Raw genomic sequence first — 21976 nt, 5'->3', positions numbered from 1 at the left:
CCAGCTTGGGCCATTTGCCCCCAGAGATCCCAGACTGTCACCTGGAGCCCCAGGCATTTTTCTCATGCCTGTCACCATCCCCATAGCTGGGTGTGGGGGCTGGGACGGGACTCCCTGGATCTGACTGCCCGGCCACCACCACACAACAGGCCAAGAACCACTTCAATGCTAACTGCTCCTTCTGGAACTACTCGGAGCGTTCCATGCTGGGCTACTGGTCAACCCAGGGCTGCCGCCTGGTGGAGTCCAACAAGACCCATACCACGTGTGCCTGCAGCCACCTCACCAACTTTGCCGTGCTAATGGCTCACCGAGAGATCGTAAGCTGGCCAGCGCTCCGCTCCTCTGGGCAGGCCCACTTGCTGGCCTGGCTTTGCATGGCATCCTAGAGAGCGCTGCATGGGCAGTGCCAGGGAAGACCAGCTTCGTGGGCATTGGGGGGGTGGCACCAGTCTTGCCCGGGGCAGGAGGCCACATGTCTGGTTCTTTCTGGTCATGGTCCCACCTTCTCCCAGGGCACTCTGGAGAAGCAAGTTGGCGTCACCTTTGTCATCTCTCCACAAGCCTCCCAGAGCATGAGGAAAGAGCGTGCCACCTACAGAAGGGTGGGGGCCAGCAAGTTGGCTAGGGGGCAGCACCAGTGGTGTTCGTGGCCTGTGGCCTTGCCCGCCACTAGCACCTGGCTGAGCCCAGGATGAACCTGGCCACGTACAAGGCCAGAGGTGCTGAGTGAGTCCCCTGCTCCTGTCCCCCAGTACCAGGGCCGCATCAATGAGCTGCTGCTGTCAGTCATCACCTGGGTGGGCATCGTGATCTCCCTCGTCTGCCTGGCCATCTGCATCTCTACCTTCTGCTTCTTGCGGGGGCTGCAGACTGACCGCAACACCATCCACAAGAACCTGTGCATCAACCTCTTTCTGGCCGAGCTGCTCTTCCTGGTCGGGATAGACAAGACTCAGTATGAGGTGGGCCAGGGTTTAGGGGCAGAGGCAGGTGGGAGGGGAGGCAGCGCTGGCCCAGGTAGCCCCTCCTCACCTGTGGTGCCCCTCTCTGCCACCCCCAGATCGCTTGCCCCATCTTTGCTGGCTTGCTGCACTACTTTTTCCTGGCCGCCTTCTCCTGGCTGTGCCTGGAGGGTGTGCACCTCTACCTGCTGCTGGTGGAAGTGTTTGAGAGCGAGTACTCACGCACCAAGTACTACTACGTGGGCGGCTACTGCTTCCCGGCCCTGGTAGTCGGTATCGCGGCGGCCATCGACTACCGCAGCTATGGCACCGAGAAGGCGTGAGTGTCCCCCCTCTCATCCCCCGGGGTGTCTCCTGCCTGGCTCCCCGCTCAGCAGAATCCCTTGGGCCAGGACCCTCAGAGCAGTGGCCTTCCTGCTCCCGAGGTCTAAGGCCACAGTCTGCAGAGTCCCTGGGGGCTAGGATGGGAGGGAAGGGCTTTCCCGCCTCTGTCTACCCCAGCCCCGCTTCCTTTATAGCTGCTGGCTCCGAGTGGACAATTACTTCATCTGGAGCTTCATTGGACCGGTCTCTTTTGTTATCGTGGTAAGTGGGAAGGCGGTACTACGTCTCCTTCACGCGAGCTAGTCTTGACCCCTGAGCCCCGCCCCCACTCTCCCCAAGTCCTGAGAGGGCTGGTTTGAAAACCATCAAAACTGAGCAGCCCACTAAGAGGACAAGAACAGAGCGGGTCTGTAAAGCTCCAGCACCAAGGCCCGTCCGTCCAGGAACTGTGATTTGAGCCCCTGCCTTGTGTCAGGCTGTGTGCTCTGCCCTCCCACCACCAGGAGCCACATTAACAGACCGCTGTTACCAGTCAGCAGGCACCTGAGGGCAGGTACATCAGCAGAGGAGGCCCTGAAGAAGGGGGCGTTGAGGCTGAGACTTGGGCAGGGGTTTGCACTGGGAGGTGGGGGGACCCCCAAGGGACCCCCCCCAGCCTAGCCCCTCCCCTCCTCCCACCCCCAGGTGAACCTGGTGTTCCTCATGGTGACCCTGCACAAGATGATCCGGAGCTCATCTGTGCTCAAGCCCGACTCCAGTCGCCTGGACAACATTAAGTGAGCACCCCTTCCCCACCCCCCTTGCCCCTCATAGCTCCGTACCAGGCCTGGTCTCTCCCAGGGCTTCCCAAAACGTGGGGTGCTCACCTTCAGTACCACAAGATGTGATTTTAAGGACAAACGTAGTATTTTATTGTGCTTGTTGTGTATCTACTTAACAAGTATTAAAAAACATGGTATTAACACATCCAATCTCTGCTTTTGGGGACATAACTTATTAGGGTGAGGCCAAGTCTAATTCAGGGCAACTTAAAGAGAAACTGGCAGCATAAGATAGTTTCAGGGTCTGGAAATGTGGCCTAAGGCTGAAAGCAAATGACTGACCTTTGTAAAAGCCCACACCCAGGCTGAGTGAAAGTACCACTGTGTAGGCAATTCCCCCCCACCCCAAAAGGCCTACTCACCCCAGGTGGGTCTTTGCAGATAGCATCCAGACCCACCTGAAGAGGGACACACAGCAGAGCGGGGAGGTTTCTCCATTGGCAAGGACTTTGACATCCCTGTCCCCTCCTCCTCCCCAGATCCTGGGCCCTGGGGGCCATCGCGCTGCTCTTCCTGCTGGGCCTCACCTGGGCGTTCGGCCTGCTTTTCATCAATAAGGAGTCAGTGGTCATGGCCTATCTCTTCACCACTTTCAACGCCTTCCAGGGGGTCTTCATCTTTGTCTTTCACTGCGCTTTACAAAAGAAGGTGAGGTCAGAGAAGGGGTTCAAATGTCTGCCTTCTGTACTGGGACCTGTGTCTGCTGTGAGGGGAGCACGGGCTTGGGGTCAGTGAGGATTTAGACAGGGGTGAAGCGGGTTCTGGAACAGAACAAGATAGGGCAAGCTGGGGGAGCAAGAGAGGATGGATTTGGGGAGTTGGGAGAGCACAGGGTAGGGTTGTGGTAACAGAGGACCAACCCCCCACCCACCCACCTATGATGTGGGGGCAGGAATCAGGTGTGTGGGAGGGAGAGGACTGAGTACCACCCAGACGGAAGTTTTCTACTTCAATATTTACAAGATAAACTGGTAAGTTTCGTGGTGATAAAGTTTCTTTTCCAACATCCTTACAGGAGCCCCCAGGCTCACACATTCCTGCCCAGGCCTCCCTTCCCTTCTTCCCCTCCAGCCATCCTCTCCTCTGCTTTCTCTCAAACACCTAGACAGGGGCGCCTGGGTGGCTCAGTCTGTTAAGCGTCTGCCTTGGGCTCAGGTCATGATCCTGGGGTCCTGGGATCGAGTCCCGCTTCAGCTCCTTGCTCAGTGGGGGGCCTGCTTCTCCCTCTCCCTGCTGCTCTCCCTGCTTGTGCACATGCGCTCTCTCTGATAAAATCTTAAAAAAAAACCCACCTAGACAGGACCCTCCTCAGGAATTATTCCTGTTCTTCCCCAGATATCCGTAAGGCCTGCGGTCCTAGTTCCTTCAGATCTTTGCTGGGATGTTTCCTCAGGGAGACTTCCCCTGGGCTATTAGAACTCACAAACCCCCACCACATCCCCCAACCCACCGGCACTGCCTGACCCCCTTCCTGGCCGTATTGGTCTGCACAGCACCCAGCAGCATCAGACATCCTACACGGTGTGCTGTTGTTTGCATCTACATATGTCTCTACCAAAATTTAGCTCTTGGAGGTAGGGCTGTGTGAGTGATTTGTTCTGTACCGTCGTTCCTGGGGCCTGAACTATGCCTGGAACGTAGCAGATGCTCATTAAAGATCTGTTGAGAGAGTGAATGAGAAACTCAGTGGATGTAGAGAAAGGAGGATGGCCTGAACAGGGGGAGCGCCTGGCTGGCTGGCTGGCTGGCTGGCTGGCTGGCTGTCAGGAACAGGAGACAAGGCTTCTGAGGCTTGCAGGGGCACCCAATGCCAGCTGCATGTCCTCCTCCTCCCCCAGGTGCACAAGGAGTACAGCAAGTGCCTGCGTCACTCCTACTGCTGCATCCGCTCCCCACCTGGGGGCGCTCATGGCTCACTCAAGACCTCAGCCATGCGGAGCAACACCCGCTACTACACGGGGACGCAGGTATCCTGGCAGGGCTCCCCGGGGCTGAGTAGGCAGGGTAGCACTTAGCCCAGGTCCCTAGTGGTGCTCAGCAGGCGGGTGGCCTCAGAAAGATCCTGGAGGGTGGGTATCCTGGGGGTGGGGGGCTCACATCCGGGCGGTATCTCCAGAGCCGAATCCGGAGGATGTGGAACGACACCGTGAGGAAACAGACGGAGTCCTCCTTCATGGCAGGCGACATCAACAGCACCCCCACCCTGAACCGAGGTGAGACCGCGTCCCTTGCCCTTGGCTCTATCCCTCAAGATTCCCGGACCAGTGGCTCTGGGCCACCTTGTGACCTCTAATGTTCTGGATAGGTACCATGGGGAACCACCTGCTGACCAACCCTGTGCTGCAGCCCCGTGGGGGCACCAGCCCCTACAACACCCTCATTGCTGAGTCGGTGGGCTTCAATCCCTCCTCACCCCCTGTCTTCAACTCCCCAGGTGAGAGCACTCTGGTACGGGAAGAGGGTGACAGTCCCGGTCAGGGAGTGTGGTGGGGTCTGCATCCCGAGGGTCGCTGCTTGGGGCATCCTAGTGCTTCCTGAATTGGAGCTTGGACTTGACTTTCCAAGCACATGCTCACCTCATCTCTTTTCCCTCCTGGCTGGCACCTACAGGGAGCTACCGGGAACCCAGTAAGTGTGACTTGCCTGGTAACGTTTCTGAGGCCGGGAGGGGGATGCGATAGTGGCCTCCTGGGATAACCTCACTCAGGGAGGAGAACTCGGGTACCCCACCCCCAGACGCCACACACATACAGTTGGAGGGGGTTATGTTTGGCCTTCAGGTAGGCAATGAAGGTGATGATGGTCCGAGCACAGGAAATGCAACTGGTCACTAGGCCTCTTCACACTGCTGAGATTCTGAGCCTCCAGCTGGGAGGAGACCTAGAGGGAGCTGGTCCCCACCCCCATTCCCCCAACGTGCTGCTGGGCTGGTGTCCCCACTACGAGTGAGGAAGAATGGGAATAGGAGATCCCAGCCCCCAGGGAAGCAGGCACCCCCTCTCCCATGTGCCCACACCTGTCACTGCCCACACTCCTCCTGAGCTGGCCCCCTTTTGCTGGCAGAGCACCCTCTGGGAGGCCGGGAAGCCTGCGGCATGGACACACTGCCCCTCAACGGCAACTTCAACAACAGTTACTCCTTGCGAAGCGGGGATTTCCCGCCAGGGGACGGGGCCTCTGAGCCACCCCGAGGCCGGAACCTGGCCGATGCTGCTGCCTTCGAGAAGATGATCATCTCAGAGCTGGTACACAACAACCTGCGGGGCAGCAGCAGCGGGGCCAAGGGCCCCCCACCACCTGAACCCCCCGTGCCACCTGTGCCAGGGGGTGGTGGCGAGGAAGAAGCAGGCGGGCCCGGGGGCGCTGACCGGGCAGAGATCGAACTTCTCTACAAGGCCCTGGAGGAGCCGCTGCTGCTGCCCCGGGCCCAGTCGGTGCTGTACCAGAGCGATCTGGATGAGTCGGAGAGCTGCACTGCGGAGGATGGGGCCACCAGCCGGCCCCTATCCTCCCCTCCAGGCCGGGACTCACTCTACGCCAGCGGGGCCAACCTGCGGGACTCGCCCTCCTACCCGGACAGCAGCCCCGAGGGGCCCAGTGAGGCCCTGCCCCCACCCCCGCCTGCACCCCCCGGCCCCCCTGAAATCTACTACACCTCGCGCCCACCGGCCCTGGTGGCCCGGAACCCCCTGCAGGGCTACTACCAGGTGCGGCGGCCCAGCCATGAGGGCTACCTGGCAGCCCCGGGCCTCGAGGGGCCAGGGCCCGATGGGGATGGGCAGATGCAGCTGGTCACCAGTCTCTGAGGGACCTCATGGACCAGGGGCTGGTGGCCCAGGACGGGAAGGGAACCCTGGGTGGGGCTCTGATGGGAGAGGGAGACTCATGGAGGCAGTGGCTGGTGGGCCACTCTCTCCAGGTGCCCTTCAGCCGTGGGCCCTCTAGGCCCCTCAGGAGCTCTGCCGTGGGGGCCTGTGGTGCAGGGTTCACAGACAGGGTTTCCTACCAGCCATGCGCACCAGCTCGATTTGGGGGAAGTGCGGTAAGGAGGAGCCAAGAGGTCCCCAAGGGAGTAAGGAAGGAGAAATTGGATGGGTGCAACCCACTCTTGACTTCCCCCCTCCCCTACCTTCCTGCCCCCCTGGAGGGAAATGAGGGCTTTGGTTTTCCTGGGCCCCACTGGAAGGAACCTGTCAGCTACTCCTCTCTGCAGCCAGAAATGGTGCACCAGGAAGGAGCAGTGGGAGCAGACAGACAGACAGGTTCCTCCTGCACTACATTTCCCTACTCCTGGAGACTGGGGCCTCTGGCCCGAGAGAAAGCCCCAGGGCAAGTGGAATGGGCGATTGTGGCTGCTGGTTTAAAGGTGGAACTTTCTCTGAAGCTCCTTCCCTCTGCTCTTTGTCCTTGCCTCCCCAGCAAGCCTGCCCATCAGTCTCCTCAAGTGCACCCAGTGACCCCCTCCCTTGGGGTGACTCCTGATGAAGCACAACTCCCCGCAGGGCCCCCAGCCCACAGGGGTGGCCATATTTGGGCAGTTCCCAGTCCTGTGGGCTAGGCTATCTGGGGAGCAGATTTTGGGTCTGGATCTCCCTGGGGAGTGGGTCCTGGGCTTGGATCTTTCCCTAGGGGGCCATCTTACCCCTTCCTCTCTCCTCCCCCATTGCTGTAAATATTTCAACAAAATGGAAAAGAAAAAAAAAAAAAAAAAAAAAAAAAAAAGAAAATCTCATCACTTGAAGCCACCGGGAGCCTGTGGCCCAGCCAGCCCGGGGCTTTCTCCGGAGCAGAGTGGCGCCACCGGGCCCTGGCAGCCAGGACTTCTCCGTGTATGTGTGCATCCCCAGCCGGGGTGGGCGGGCCGCCAGAGCAGCTTTTTACAATCCAGAGACAGAAAACAAAATCTAGAAGCAACAGCGAAACAAAGAACCTGTTTCCTTCCCGGCACCGTTTCTGTCGCCTCTTTCCCTGCTCCGCCTGTTCCCTGGCATCAGTCAGCCCTCCTGGGGCGTGTACCTCACTGCCTGCCCCAGGACTGGGGCCTGTCTCCCCCTCCCCTCCCCACGGGCCCAGGGGAGGCACCCTCACACCCAAAGATGCTTTTGCCAAGATGGCTGCGCTGTCCCTTTGAGTTCCTGCTTCTTGTATATTGCTTCTGGGACTCTGGGCTGAGGAGGAAGGGACTGACTTCCCACCTAGAGCGGGTGATGGGGGAAGAAAAGTGAAGGCAGCAGGTGGTGGGCGTGAAAGGGAGGCTGGGAGTGATGAAGTTGTCTTCTCTCTTGGGGGGAGGGGGGCTGCAAAGGTGAGAGATCATCTTCCCTACCCTACACCCTCCTGCAGGGGAGGCAAAGCCAGGTATCAGGGCCTGCAGTCAGGACACCCTTATACCAGGCGCTCTACCCCAAACCTTAGACTCCGGAAGCTCTGGGCTGGGGATGTCTCCTGAGTACCTCTTCCAGTGCCCTCTTCTCCAGCCGTTCACCCTGGCCTTCCCACCCCGCCCCCCCAACCCTTTGAGTAGGGTAGTCCCATTGCCACAGTAGCCCAGCCCTGTCATTGCCATTCTCCCAGGGGTGGCCCTCCACCTCTACTCTGACCCCTTCTTGTCTCTTTTGCCCCTCCCTCTTTTCTCACAAGTGCCATGAGTTTTCAAACATCTTTGGGTCTCAGCCTGCTGCTGCCATAAACTTCTTTGGGTTAAGGAGGGAGGCTCTAGGGAGGAACTGGGGGAAAGGAACAGGTAGGTGGCTAGAGGAACCCTTTTTGCTGCTAGAAAGCCCCTCCCTTCTCCTGGGGAGCTGGGGCTGGCTTGTCCCCATCAGTTAGGGGAGAAGGGGTCAGACCAAAGATGGTGGTTTGTCCCATGCAGGGAGACAGGTGTGGGGAGAAGGCAGGGTTGGGTTCCATTGCTAGATTTTTCGGGTAGGAAGGCTTAACTCAGCTGAAGACCCTGGGTAAGCCTGGATGGGAAGAGAAATAAGGACAGGGACAGTTTTGCCCCGACAGCTCTGTGGCCTGCCTTGGCATCACTAGGCCAGGAACTCCACCGTAGGCAGGGGCAGCCAGAGGTCTGTGAAGAGCTGGCAAGAGAGGAGGGATGATGGAGCTGGGCCGGCATCAGTCCAGCTAGAGCCAGAGGCTGCCTCTGACACCAGCAAGAGGGCTAGGAAAGTAGGCTTGGCAGGAGAGTTCCCTGGGGGACTGGAGGTATATGAGGAGTCTGCTTCCTCGCCCCTGAGCAGCCCTCCTTCTCTCCAGACACTGACAATCAAGGGGAGAGAGGGTGGGGTGGGTCCCTATGGTCCCATTCCAGCCAAAATCACCAAGGTGGATTCCCAGGCCTCAGATCTGCATGGCAGGGCCCCCTGGTGGGGTTGGACACCACTTCAGCCTAGTGCAAAGCCACCCCCAAGAGCCCAGGTGTCCCCTTACCCCAACCAGACCTGGTGCCTTGACACCCCAACCCAGCTGGGACGGTATAGAGAAGGAAGGGTCTTGGTTTCCTCTCCTACTCCCTTCCTTGGGCTCCTGAATTCATTTGCTTTTAAATCTAATATTTTTCTCTGGGTTGTTTTTTTTGGGTGGGGGGGGTTTGTTTTTTTTGGTTTCCCTTGCCTTCCTTTCTCTGTCTCCACCTCTTTCCCTGTGTCTTTCTCACTGTCTCTGTGTTCCTCTTCTTTCACCCTCGATTTCTCTGTGTCCATTCGGGCCTCCTCCCCTCTCTCCCATCCCTCCCCACCCCAATCTCTCCTTGGTCTCCTTTTCGATATGCCAAACCAATTTTGGGTCGAGTGCATTTAACGAGAACAAAACAAAAGGCTCATAACAAGAACGTTTCAGAAAAAAACAAAAAGTTAAAAAAAAATTGTTGAGTCAAAAAAAAAATCAAACAATAAAGAAATTAAGATTTCTTGGAATGACAAGAGTGGTGTGACTCACTGCGGGGTAAGAAAGGGGTGAGTGGATCTGCTCGAAGTATCCCCATTAGGCTGACACAGTGAAGAACCTGCACTGCAGCATTTCGAACCCATGGCAGAGGCCTGGTGAGTCACAGCATCATTAACATTAACAGAGAACTTTATAAGTTCCTGGGCCTGGCTGAACACTTCAGGTGCAGTTTCTCTTTGAATCCTCATAAATGTTCTAGGGTGGAGGTTATCAGATCTCCATTTTACAGATGAGCAAACTAGCTTGCAGTGCCTAGATGCATGCCCAAGTCTCCCTGGGCCAGGCCACTGTCATGTCGAGTCTCAGAGAAGCCCTCCAAGCTGTATTTAGAGCAGAGCACAGGAACTGTATGCTGTGCCTGTCTCCTTCCAACAGCCATTCCTAGACTACCACATGTGGCTGGAATGATGCATTTTTTTTTAAAGATTTTATTTATTTGAAAAAGAGTGCATACACACGAGGAGGGGCAGAGAGGGGAGAGGGAGAAGCAGACTCCCCACTAAGCAGGGAGCCTGATGCAGGGCTCGAGGCTCAATCCCAGGCCCCCAGAGATCATGACCTGAGCCGAAGGCAGAAGCTTACCTGATTAACCAACTAAGCCACCCAGGCGCCCCTGCTGTGTTGCATTTTCAAACATGACAAGGTGGAATTGCATCCTGTGTATTTCACATTCTCAAATATAGCTGCCAGTGCTGAGAGAGAAAGGAATAACTACTCAAACAGTGTGAGCATCTCTCTCCACGCCTCTCTGCCTTCATCTGCATCCAGGATGCCATATTCCCCTAATTATCTTCCCACCTCTCCAGGCACTCCTTCCCAGTCTCTGCAGCTGGTTCCTTCTCATCTCCCCACTTCTTAACACTGGCGAGCCCAGCTACCTATACTCATTCCCTGGGAGATCTCAGCCTTGTAGCATGGCTTTATATAACTATAAACTGATGACTCCCAAACAGAGCTCCAGCCCGAACTTTTACTCTCCGAGCTCCAAATTCATACACGTCTAACTACCCATTCCACATTTCCCCCTGAGTGTCTGGTAGGACTTCAAACTTAACCTGTCCAAACCTGTCCCCCTAGCTCCTCCCATAAGCTCCCCCACCTCAATTAATAGCAAGTCTATCCGGAGACTTAAGAATAAAACCCTCAGGGGCGCCTGGGTGGCTCAGATGGTTAAGCGTCTGCCTCTGGCTCAGGTCATGATCCCGGGGTCCTGGGTTCGGGTCCCGCATCAGGCTCCCTGCTCAGCAGGGAGTCTGCCTCTCCCTCTCCCTGCAGCTCCCCCTGCTTGTGCTCTCTGTCAAATAAATAAATAAATTCTAAAAAAAAAAAAAAAAAAAGAATAAAACCCTCGGAGATTCCCTTGTACTTATGTCCTTGTCCAACCCTGACCCAATCTGACAGTAAATGCAATGGTAGTTCTAACTTCAAATTATCCACAGCAAACTAGTTCTTACCACCTTGGTTCAAGCCAAGGTCTCACCAAGATCACTGCAACAGTCCCTTAACTCATTCCCTTGTCCATCCTTCAGGCTTTTCTCAACACTGAAACTGGAATGATCTTGGTAAGCACCTTGTCCCTCCTCTGCTCAAAATTCTCCAATATACTCCTCTCTTGCCCAGACAAAAGGCCAAGGTCAGCCCAACAGCCTGCAATGACCTATAACACTCTACAACATCAGATCTCATCCCCATGGCTCTCCTCCCTCCCTCCACTAGCCACACGGGTTCTTCACTGTACACAAACATGCAGGCAGCACCTGCCTCAGAGCCTTTGCACTGGCCATTCCATAGCATTCATTTATTCTCCTGCAGGGCTTATGAAAATCAGTTTCCCAGGACACTCCATTTAAATTGCAATTAGCCACTCCAGAACCCCCTAACCCACACATCCTGCTTTGTTTGTCTCCCATAGCACTCCTAGCTAGCAAACCAAGACATTTTTGGCTTATTGTCTACCTCCCCAACTAGAATGTAATGTAGAATGGTCTGGGTTTTTTTCACTACCGTTCCCCAGTGTCTAGCACAGCATCAGACACACAGTAAGTGATCAATAAATATTTGTTAAAGGATGGAAAGCTGAAATGAGCATAAGACCCGAGTGAGCCTGACACAAGAGTTATGAATGATGGGAATTATGAATCTACCACTTCCTCCACTGCTCTCAGCTCCCATGTGCCCCTCACTGTGCAATGCTAGGGTTTAATTTAGCATGGTCCTGAAACCTAAGTTCAATATTTTAGCTGGTATCCAACCGAAGAAAAGGCAACCTGTTCCTATGCTGGAAGAGGAGCTGATTCTCTGGACTAAAGGAGAAACACTCTGTGAGCAAGTACGGGGACTTTAAAGGATAATTAAATTTAACCATATATGATTTTAACTTCATGCTCTGATTTTGAAATCAAATCCCAGCATGAGCTTCTACAACATGACCAGCTCTTTCACCTCTGTGTCCTTTACTCTCCCCAGCACTGCACACATCCTTCTCTGCTAGCCCAATCTAAATCTGTTGTGCCGGATGCCTATGACACTCAGGTGGTTGCTAGTGGCACCCGTACATACCTGAGGCAACCATTTGCACGTGCCCACAAACAGTAACGCTTATGTTGAGATTTATCACTTCAAAGTTCTTTCCTATGTTTCATCTCATTTAATTATCACAAGGTATGTATTATTATCCCCATTTTTCAAATGAGGAAACTGAAGTTAGAGCGACTAACTGACTTACTCAACAAGATTACTAGGCGGTTGAAAGGGTCTGCATCCTGTAGAGCCTTTCCATGCCCCAACTTAATCCTTTCAATGACACGATGAGGCAGATGTTAGCCCCATTTGACAGCTGCAGAAGCAGAAGCCCAGGAAGGTTAGAGAACGTCCACACAGTCTCTAACCTGGACCAGGCCTCCATCTTGGTCTTCTGATCCCAGGGGCTGCTTCTAGGGATGTCCACACTCAGCTGCAATTGTCCACTCCTCATCACTGCCCACCCATCCCACGTGGCACACAATAAAGGAGGCTGACTATCTGGCTCCCCACACCGGAAGAGATGTGCCCACTAACCATGCCACACCCCAACAGTCCCCATGTAGCTAGTATTAAGGCTGTCCAGAGTGGGAAGGCCTTAATGCAGAGCAACAGAAGATTCTCTTTAGACCCCCAAAAGACTGAAGGCACTGGGGGACTCTGTCCTTGAGAAAACCTCCTCTCGCCCACAAACTCCTGGAAAGGCCTGCAGGAGCCAGGCTGAGGCTAGTCCTCCATCCCCACAACACCCACTGGCTTATTCTACTCTTCTCTTACCCCTTCAAACATCAGTCACGGAAACCAGCAGTGATGACAGGCCCCTGGTGGCTTTTCCCTCCCCCACTTACATCATGTTCACTTCCTCAGGAGTCTCCTACCAAAGCCCTTGCAACTGCTACTCTTTCCTAGCTACCCTGCCCACTGTCTCCCACAGCCCTCCACCTCCATCTAAGTGATCCCACCCTCTCACAACTGAAGCCCTCACAGTAACCCAACCGGTCCTCTCCTGGGAATAATTCCTAAGGAATCACACATGCACATGAAGACTTAGCAGCAAGAAGGTTCACTGTGGTCAGGCTTCTGAGAGTGAAACACAATAAAATTTCAGCATAGAAAATCATTACATAAATCATGCAAACAGAATGCATGTAGCCATTAAAAACAATGCAGAAGAACATTAACTGACATCGAAATATATTCATAATAAGACTGTGTAAAAAGTCAGACATAAAATACAAGGTAAAGAATGACCCTTTTTTAAATGACATATATGCAAAAAGTGTGTGTATAGTGACATGAAACTGTGTGCCTATGTCTGCATATGAACGCATGCGTGTGTGTATGTTGCGAAAAGCAATAAAGGGAAACCTCACTAAAACGGAGTCAAGAGGCCAGAAGGGGGAGCCCTCACGCCCCACCACTACAAGTCCTTTGCAGACCCAAAAGGAAGAGATGTACCTCCCAAGTGGACACTACTTTACTACCCCAGAAGGAGGAAGATTTTCTCCCCCGTCTCCACAACACCCCCCCGCCCCCGCAAGAGCGCAGCCCTCGAGACACAGATGACTCAGCCAATAAAAAGCCACTACAAAAAAAAAAAAAAAGGAAAGAAAGAAAAGCCACTACGTTTTGAACTCCCAGTTCACTCCAGAGGACTTTTGGTTTGTAACAGCAGTCCCAATTTCCCTTTCTCTATAAAAGAGCATACCTCTCCTTTGTTATCTAGAGTTGCCTATGGTTATGGTTTTGTCGCAGCTTGCAAGTCCCAAAATGCAATTCTCTTATTCCCAAATAAATCCATTTTTGCTGGTAAAACTGACAGTTTAATTTTTGAGGTTAACATTACATGTGTATATATACACACATATAATATCAGAATTTAGAGCTATATATCAGAATATTAACAGGGGGTAATTTTTACTTTCTTGAAATTCTCTATTTAAAAAATTATTTCTTTAAACATATTACTTTATTTTTACTTATTTATTTTTTAAGAAAGAGAATGGGAGGGGGGCAGAGAGAGAGAGAGAGAATCTTAAACAGACTTCGTGCTGAGCATGGAGCCTAACGCAGGGCTTGATTTCACAACCCTGAGATCATGACCTGAGCTAAAATCAAGAGTCAGATGCTTAACTGACTAAGCCACCCAGACTCCCCCCTCCGTATATTACTTTTATAATAGGAAGAAGTATTTGTGTATCCTACTTTCTGTGGAATAACAAAAACCAAGAATAACCGATACCTCTGAAAGAATAAAGAACAAGGTTTTAGAACTAGCCTTACAAAGACTGGTTCTAATGTGGTAATATTTAAGACAATGTGCTGTGGGCACAGGAAGAGATAAACAGGCTCATGGAAGAGACCTGTGACTGGATGGAAACTTGCTCTAGACAGAGGTTACAAATCACTAGGGAAAGGATGGATTCAGCCAGAGGCTCTCAAGGGTTTTGGTCTTGGGATCCCTTTTACTCTCTTAAAAATTAATGAGCAGCATTTGGGGTGACTAGGTGGACCACAGAAGATTTGGGGGACAGGAAAAACACTGAGACTATAATCATGGCCATGTGTCATACATTTGTCCAAATCCACAGAATGTACAACACTAAGAGTGAACCCTAATGTAAACTACAGACTTTGGGTGATAATGATGTGTCAGTGTAGGTTCATCAACTATAACAAATGTACCACTCTGGTGAGGGATGTTAATGGTGGGAGAGGCTATGCATGAGGGAAGGTGGGGCAAAATCTCTACTTCACTCTCAATTTTCCTGTGAACTTGAAACTGCTCTTTAAAAAATAAAATAAAAAGGAAAAGGAAAAAGGAAAAAAATTAACTCTTTAAAAAAACATTAATGAGGGGCACCTGGGTGGCTCAGTCTGTTAAGTGTCTGCCTTTGGCTCAGATCATGATCCCACAGTCCTGGGATCGAGCCCCACATCGGGCTCCCCATTCAGTGGGGAGTCTGCTTCTTCTCCCTCTTTCCCTACCCCTGCTCCGCTCTCTCTCTCTCTAATAAATAAATAAAATCTTTAAAAATAAAATTACTGAGGACCCTAAAAAGCTGTTATTTAAAGGGATAGGGATGGGGCACCTGGGTGGCTCAGATGGTTAAACATCTGCCTTTGGCTCAGGTCATGATCCCAGGGTCCTGGGATCGAGCCCCACATGGGGCTCTCTGATTAGCGGGGAGCCTGCTTCTCCCTCTCCTTCTACTGCTCCCCCTGCTTGTGCTCTCTTGCTCTCTGTCAAATAAAATCTTTTAAAAAAATAAATAAATAAAGGGATAAGGAGTAGATCTGTGTATATTTACTAAATTAGAAATTAAAACTGACAATTTTTAAATATTTAAATTAGCTAATAAATCCATTAGATGTTAACATAATCTATTTTGTGGGAATAACTATATGTTTTTAAAAACAAAGTAGTGAGGGGTGCCTGTGTGGTTCAGCTGGTGTCTGACTCTTGATTTCAGCTCAGGTTGTGGTCTCAGGGTCATGGGATTGAGTCCTGTGACGGGCTTGGGCTCATGCTCTGCACAGTCACTTGGGATTCTCTCCCTCTCCCTCTGTCCCTTCCCCCACCCTTCACATGTGTACATGCTCTTTCTCGTAAAAAAATTTTTTTTAATTAATTTTTTATTTTTTATTTATTTTTTTTAAAGATTGTATTTATTTATTTGAGAATGAGAGAAAGAGCACGAGAGGGAAGAGGGTCAGAGGGAGAAGCAGACTCCCTGCTGAGCAGGGAGCCCGATGCGGGACTCGATCCCGGGACTCCAGGATCATGACCTGAGCCGAAGGCAGTGGCTTAACCAACTGAGCCACCCAGGCGCCCTTAATTAATTTTTTTAAAGATTTTATTTATTTATTTGACAGAGAGAGATAGCAAGAGCAGGAACACAAGCAGGGGGAATGGGAGAGGGAGAAGCAGGCTTCCCACCAAGCAGGGAGCCCGATGTGGGCCTAGGATCCCAGGACTCCGGGATCATGATCTGAATCAAAGGCGGACGCTTAACGACTCAGCCACCCCAGGCGCCCCAAATTTTTTTTAATTAAAAAAAAAAAGCAGTGAAAAGAATGGCTTTGTTTTATATTTTGTAAAGCTCCAATTGTCTGGCTTAACAGAAGAAACCTGGATTCTCACACAGGCTTCTGAAATCAATCTGTTGCGATACGCTCTCTTGATTGAAGTACATGAAGAAAATCCAGCCTCACACAGATATATAATTGGAAGAGGGAGGAATACTATTTCCTTTTTAGCTAATTGGGGATATTCTACTTTGTTACTTATACCAAAACTCAAAAAGTAGTAGTATGTTCAAGTTAGTTATAATGAGGAATATGAAACTGTATCAATGAACTTTTCACACTTACACTGAAACCCATTGGTCTATTGGAAAATACTGATCTACTGAATTACTACATTTCGCTATACAATATTTTTAAAATCTTCTTTGTTAGTATCACCACTGATCTCATCAGAAAAATCTTTAAATATTGAGACGTGGTCAGGTTCATGGTGAACAGAAGTTTTCCCAAAGACTATTTTGCTTGAAAGCTCATATTTTATCATTAGCTACAGAAGTGACCAGCTCACGTCATTCATTCTGAGAAAACATCTGCCAAATATCCTAACTAAATCACTGCAGTCTCATTCTTTCAAGTAAAAATGGTGTTCCATGAAAAAAGTCACCAGTTCCACTTCAACTTAACTGTATGAGTGCATTACCTCAACTACCATCACTCTTCAGCATGCAATAGAAGTGCTCTATGCAAACTTCCCATTTCACCACACAGAATACTAGAAAGACTTGCTCACGGGGCTAATTTTTAACACAGATTACTACTTTTCACTGCTTCTTCACGGACACTCTTAAATGGAATTGTTTTAACATTGAATGTGTAGCAACAGTGAGGAATACAATGACAACTACTACTACGGTTTGGGGACACTGCATGGACTCCTGCTAAGCACCAGCAGTTTTACCCAACCATTGCTTTTGTAACAGTAGGGCACACGACAACACAGTCTAGATGAGAAATGCAAGTAACACTTTAGAATTATTATGAAAATAGTTTATCTCCTGGATCCACAGGGGATCACATTTTGAAAACTACTTAACTACTCAGTAAAACAAACTGCGACAACTGGTTTCTGTCTGGAAAAAACTAAATCACAGTCCTACTTCACAACATAAACAAAAATAAATTCCAAGTAGATTTTTTAAAGGCTAAGTGTAAAAAGTAAAACTTCCAGAAGAAAACACAGTAGGATGGGGCACCTGGGTGGCGCAGCTGGTTGAGCGCCTGACCTTTAGTTTCGGCTCAGGTCATGATCTTTAGAGTCATGGGCTCCAGCCCCACGTTGGGCTCTGTGCTCAGCAGGGAGTCTGCCTGAGATTCTCTCTTTCCCTCTCCCTCTGCCCCTCCTGCTTATACTCTTTTTCTAGAATAAATAAATCTTTAAAAAAGAAAAAAAGAAAAAGAAAACACAGTAGGATATCTTATCGACCTCAGGGTACGATTTCTTAAGCAAAGCACAAAAAACACAAACTTTAAGTAGATTGATTACTCTGATGACATTAACATAATAATAATAAATCCTGAACATCAAAAGACACCAGGCAAATGAAAAGGCAAGTATCAGATGTAAGAAGAACTTCTGCACTAATTAAGATGAAGACAATGCAGCAGGAAAATGGGCAAAGATATCAAAAGGCAATTAACAGAAGACAAATGGTCAATAAATAGATATAAATAGCTTAACCTCACTAGTAATCAGAAAAACGCTAACTGAAACCACTCATGTACACCCATCAGAAAAACAAAAATGTAAAAATCTGACAGTACCAAGTGTTGATAAGGACACTGAGCAATAGCAACACTACTGGTGGGAGTAAGAACTGCAACCATCACTTTGAAGAGCAAACTGGCAGTATCCAGTAAGGTGGATATTCCCATAACCCAGCATTTCAACTCTTAGATGTGTATCCTAGGGAAACTCCTACACAAAACAGTGACCACTGAAGCACTGTTAGTAAGAGTAGAAAATGAGAAACAACCTAAATATCGAGCAAGAGATAAATGGATAAGTAAATACTGTCCAAGAAGACTTTCTGTGACCATGAAGTGTTCTCTACCCATACTGTCTAATGTGGTAGCCACCAGTCACAGGTGCCTATTAAATGCACAAAATGTGACTAAGAGTGAGTAGAGAATTGGGCTTTTTATTTAATTTTGATTAACTGAAATCCAAATAGCCATATGTGGCTGATGGCTACCACATCAGACAGCACGGTTACAGCAGTAGAAATAAATGAATTAGAGTTACATACATGTAAATGTAGATACACTGCAAAAGCATCACATTGGACAAAAAAAGAAAGTTTCACAAGGTAATGGCCGGGACTAGAGTGAAGCAAGCGGAGTGTATAGAGTGAAAATATTAGGAGGCACTCACCCTCAGGGTTGTACAGGTACAGGTTGGACACTTGGGTGACCCCGAGAGTGAACACCTCCTTAAATTTTGGGTCATAGGTGCCTTGCTCGTCTCAACCTGTAAGTATATATCAGTATGCTAGTGTGTCAGCAGTCCCCAAGATCATCCCAGGTTCAGTTGATTCATTAGGAAGACTCACAGGATTTAGCATATAGCCTACACACAGCTATGGTTTCTTATAGTGAAAGGGTACAAAGCAAAATCAGCCAAGGGAAAAGGCACAGGGTGTGAAGTCTAGAGGAAACCAGACACAGGATTTCAAGAATCCTCACCTAGTGAAGTCACATGGGATGCACTTAGTTCCTACAGGAAGGTTGTAACAACACGTGTGAACTGTTGCCCACCAGGGAAACTTAGAGACTCAATGCCCAGAGTATTTATTGGGCGCTGGTCAAGTACCAAAATTCCAGAACCCAGAAGGAAAGGAGGTATTCAACATAAATCACATTTGTACAGTTTAGGCACCATGAGGCACTCTTATTTACGGGATGACAAGAACCTTCCTGAAATCCAAGTTCCTAGAAGCCAGTCAAGGGCCAACCTTGCAAACAGGCCTTTCTAAAGACAGCAGTCTCATGCCTAGAATGGTAACTTTTTTGCACAGATTTCGTTTATATAAAATTGTAGAACATGATATATACTATATATTGTTTAAAGACACATGTATATAATAAACATGTACAAACATGCACAGAAAAACAAATACCAAATCTAGGGTTGTAGTTACATCTGAGGAAAAGGGGAAAAGGACTAGGTTTGAGACAGGGGTACAGAAGACCTTTCAACAGAATCTCTAATGTTTGATTCCTTAAGCAGGGTAATGGGTAAAAATTTGTTTTGCTGTAGCATTTCTTCTACCTTTCCAAATGTGTGTGCACCTGAAATATTACGTAGGAAGAATAAAGACTTATTACTATATACTACTAACAGTTGATGTTATAGAGTGCTTTTCACATACCAGGTATTAAGCCCTTTACATGAATTTTTTTTTAAGATTTTATTTATTTATTTGACACAGAGAGAGAGGCAGGAGAGAGGGAACACAAGCAGGGGGGGTGGGAGAGGGAGAAGCAGGTTTCCCACTGAGCAGGGAGCCCGATGCAGTGCTCGATCTCTGGACCCTGGGATCATGACCTGAGCCGAAGGCAGACGCTTAACGACTGAGCCACCCAGGCGCCCCTATACGAATTTATTCTTTTAAATACACTCAGAGGTCAATGTGAGGCAGCAGAGATCTCTACCTTCAATCAGCTGTCAATCTACTCAGGGATGATGAGAGATAAGCACAGTCTAAAACCAATTTAAGTACTGGATCTGAATGCTACTAAGGTAATAAAACAGGGTAATATGATTAAGGAAGGGCTGCTTTAAACTAGGGTGGCCTGGGAAGGCTTCTTTGAGGGGACATTTGAGTTGAACCATAAATGATGACAATGAGACAGCCATGCAATTGTCTAAAGACAGCATATTTCAGGCAGAGGGAACAGCAAGTGCAAAGCCCCGCAGCAGGAATAAGCTTGGTGTGTTGAAAGACAGTAAATAAAGCCAGCAAGGCTGGAGAGTGGTGACAAGAGGAAGACTGGTAGATGAGGCCTGAGAGGTCAGCTGAGGTCACCGTGCAGGGCCTCCTAAGCCACAGTAAAGATCTTAGGTTTCATTCTAAGTATGATAAGCCTTTGAAGGTTTTAAGCAGCGTAAATGACATAATCTGGTTTACAATTCAAGATTATTCAGCCAGCTGTATGGAGTACTCATCATAGATAGCCATTTGCTTTTTTCTTTAAAGATTTTATTTATTTATTTATTTATTTGACAGAGAGCGCGCAACGAGAGAGGGAACACAAGCAGGGGGAGTGGGAGAGGGAGAAGCAGGCTTCCCATGGAGCAGGGAGCCCGATGTGGGACTCGATCCCAGGACTGTGGGATCAGGACCTGAGCCAAAGGCAGTCGCTTAACGACTGAGCCATCCAGGCGCCCAAGAGCCATTTTCCTCATTAGCACCAAAGACATAATGCTTGTGGCTGATGAGCTTCTCAGAGGGTACGAAAAGGTTGGGGGGTGGGGGGAAAGTTCCACAATGCAAAAAGAAAACTACGAAGCTGGAATGTATAAGTATTTAATTAAATATCTAGAAAACAACAATCATGGCAACTTCATTCATCATTAAACTTAGTATTCATATAAACATTTGAATTACATTTGGAAATAATTTGAAAATTTGATTTTTTGTCACAAAAATTCGCAAGTATACCCAACGTCTGCCAAGAAATCATAGCTGATCATAAATGGGGATTTTCTTGCAGCCAAATCATCTCAAAGGAAAAACAGCTGTCAATATTTTTAACCACAAAACTTTTTTTTAACTTAATGTGAAATGCAGATATACAAAAAGAAAAAACAAAATGCCTAGCATCATGAGGCCTTACAACTGTACCAACACCACAGAGGTGGCTGGCTAAGAAATGCTAGTGGCTTAAATTGGTGCTGTTCAGGCCTACACTCTATGAGTCTGAACAGTGGCCAGGGGACCCTTGCAATGGCTTCTCTGAGAAAAGCACATTTGAACAGGTAGAACTAAATGACAAGAAGGTGTCAGCCATGCCAAGAGCAGGGAAGAAGAGGTTCCAGGTGGAGGTTCTGCACCGGAAATGCCAGGTCAGATTTCTAAGGAACCAAAAGAGTTTGGCCGAACTGAAAGCTGGGGTTGGGGGAAGGGGGTAGTAGGAAACAAAGCATGTAGATTCTCCAACACAGTATTCTTATCCCGAGAATAGAAAACCACTCATATTTAAGAGTGGCTGATCCAGTTTGTTTCACACCTACACTGTCCAGGAATACAGCAGCCACTTGCCACGGGGGCTCACGAACACCTGCACACAGTTCGTGCCGCTGCAGCACAGAATTTTCCCCATCACTCAATTCTAACTGATTAACGTTTACACTGAAAACCCGACATGCAGTCGAGCTCCCGGAAAACTTGTAAGTATGTTGGGAACAGACGGCGTGGGCATGTGAACCTACCTTTTCAACTCTCAATTTTATGAAACCTAAAGCCAGACCGACTCTTTCCGATGAAAATGCAGCTGCAACGGTAAAACGCACGGGATTTCGAAGCCTTGGTACTTAGTAAAAGAATGGAAGATATATCTCCTTTGTATTTTTTAGACCCATCGCATGTTGAAATAAGATCTTGGCTACACTGGGTTAAAGATAACATTAATTTCACCTGGTTTTTTGTTTTTGTTTTACTTTTTTTTTTTTAACGTGCTTACTAGAAAAATGTAAAGCGAGAAATGTGGCTCGCGTTAATTTTCCGCTGTTCGCGGGTGGAAGCTGAGGATCGCTCCAAGAGGTGCCTGGAGTCTCCCAGGCAGGGCACGACGGCGGTCCGACCCTGGCGAGGGGGTGCCGAGAAGTTCCTAGTTGTATTATGCAGCCACGAGTCAAGTCCGCGAGTTTCCAACGGCCCCGTTCACGGGGCGGGGAGCCGAGGCCCCGGGAGCTGAGTGGCAGAGGCCGGACTCCAACTCCCCTGTCCACCTGAAACCTCCCAGCGGCCCTCGAGGAGGCGAGAGCAGGATTCGAACCAGGCCCGACTCCCGGGGCCCCGGACCTAGCGCGCCGCGTGAGCGCCGCTCCGTCTCCCCTCAGGAGTGTGACCAACGTTCACAACGGACTCCCCCGCCGCCGGGCCAGAGGAGCCCGGAGCCCCTTAGAGAAGGTGCCGGCTACGCTCACCTGCTGACAGACGCCAGGGCGACGAACGCTCCTCCTCTCCCTCCACACACGGTTCAAGCACGCCGGCAGCCGACTTCCGCTCCTCTGCCGCGAATCCCCAGCTAAATATTCCTCTCCTCCCGCCCCGCGACCAACCCAGCCAATCACCTCTCAGAAAA

General features: G+C 49.8%; 1 protein-coding gene and 1 long non-coding RNA gene across 5 annotated transcripts in view; one reads left to right on the top strand and one right to left on the bottom strand.

Moving 5' to 3' along the window:
• The window catches only part of ADGRL1 (adhesion G protein-coupled receptor L1), a 43837-nt gene extending 34807 nt beyond the window's left edge, over window positions 1-9030 (top strand). For 3 of the 4 annotated variants that reach the window (XM_073887698.1, XM_073887701.1, XM_025863263.2), the window contains 11 exons: window positions 150-320; window positions 756-965; window positions 1064-1284; window positions 1484-1550; window positions 1974-2065; window positions 2590-2758; window positions 3949-4077; window positions 4227-4323; window positions 4416-4544; window positions 4721-4738; window positions 5174-9030. In XM_073887698.1, the coding sequence (XP_073743799.1) occupies window positions 150-320; window positions 756-965; window positions 1064-1284; window positions 1484-1550; window positions 1974-2065; window positions 2590-2758; window positions 3949-4077; window positions 4227-4323; window positions 4416-4544; window positions 4721-4738; window positions 5174-5916 (2046 nt within the window). In that variant the 3' untranslated portion in view covers window positions 5917-9030. The remainder of the gene's footprint in view (window positions 1-149; window positions 321-755; window positions 966-1063; window positions 1285-1483; window positions 1551-1973; window positions 2066-2589; window positions 2759-3948; window positions 4078-4226; window positions 4324-4415; window positions 4545-4720; window positions 4739-5173) is intronic. The other variant, XM_073887700.1, reaches the window with a different exon arrangement.
• Window positions 314-21930, bottom strand: LOC112816641 (uncharacterized). The gene is made up of 4 exons (XR_012376726.1): window positions 21819-21930; window positions 2638-2744; window positions 797-935; window positions 314-595 (listed from the first exon to the last, which is right to left on the bottom strand). It is a non-coding gene; the product is annotated as an uncharacterized lncRNA (long non-coding RNA).
• Window positions 21931-21976: the final 46 nt, after the last annotated feature.

Source organism: Callorhinus ursinus, unplaced genomic scaffold (assembly GCF_003265705.2).
Source record: "Callorhinus ursinus isolate GAN/ISIS: 27379988/994484 unplaced genomic scaffold, GSC_fseal_2.0 scaffold82, whole genome shotgun sequence".
In the NCBI taxonomy this organism is placed as follows: Eukaryota; Metazoa; Chordata; class Mammalia; order Carnivora; family Otariidae; genus Callorhinus; species Callorhinus ursinus.
Note: the sequence above shows the minus strand (reverse complement) of the source record. Positions and strands in the feature narration are given on the sequence as shown.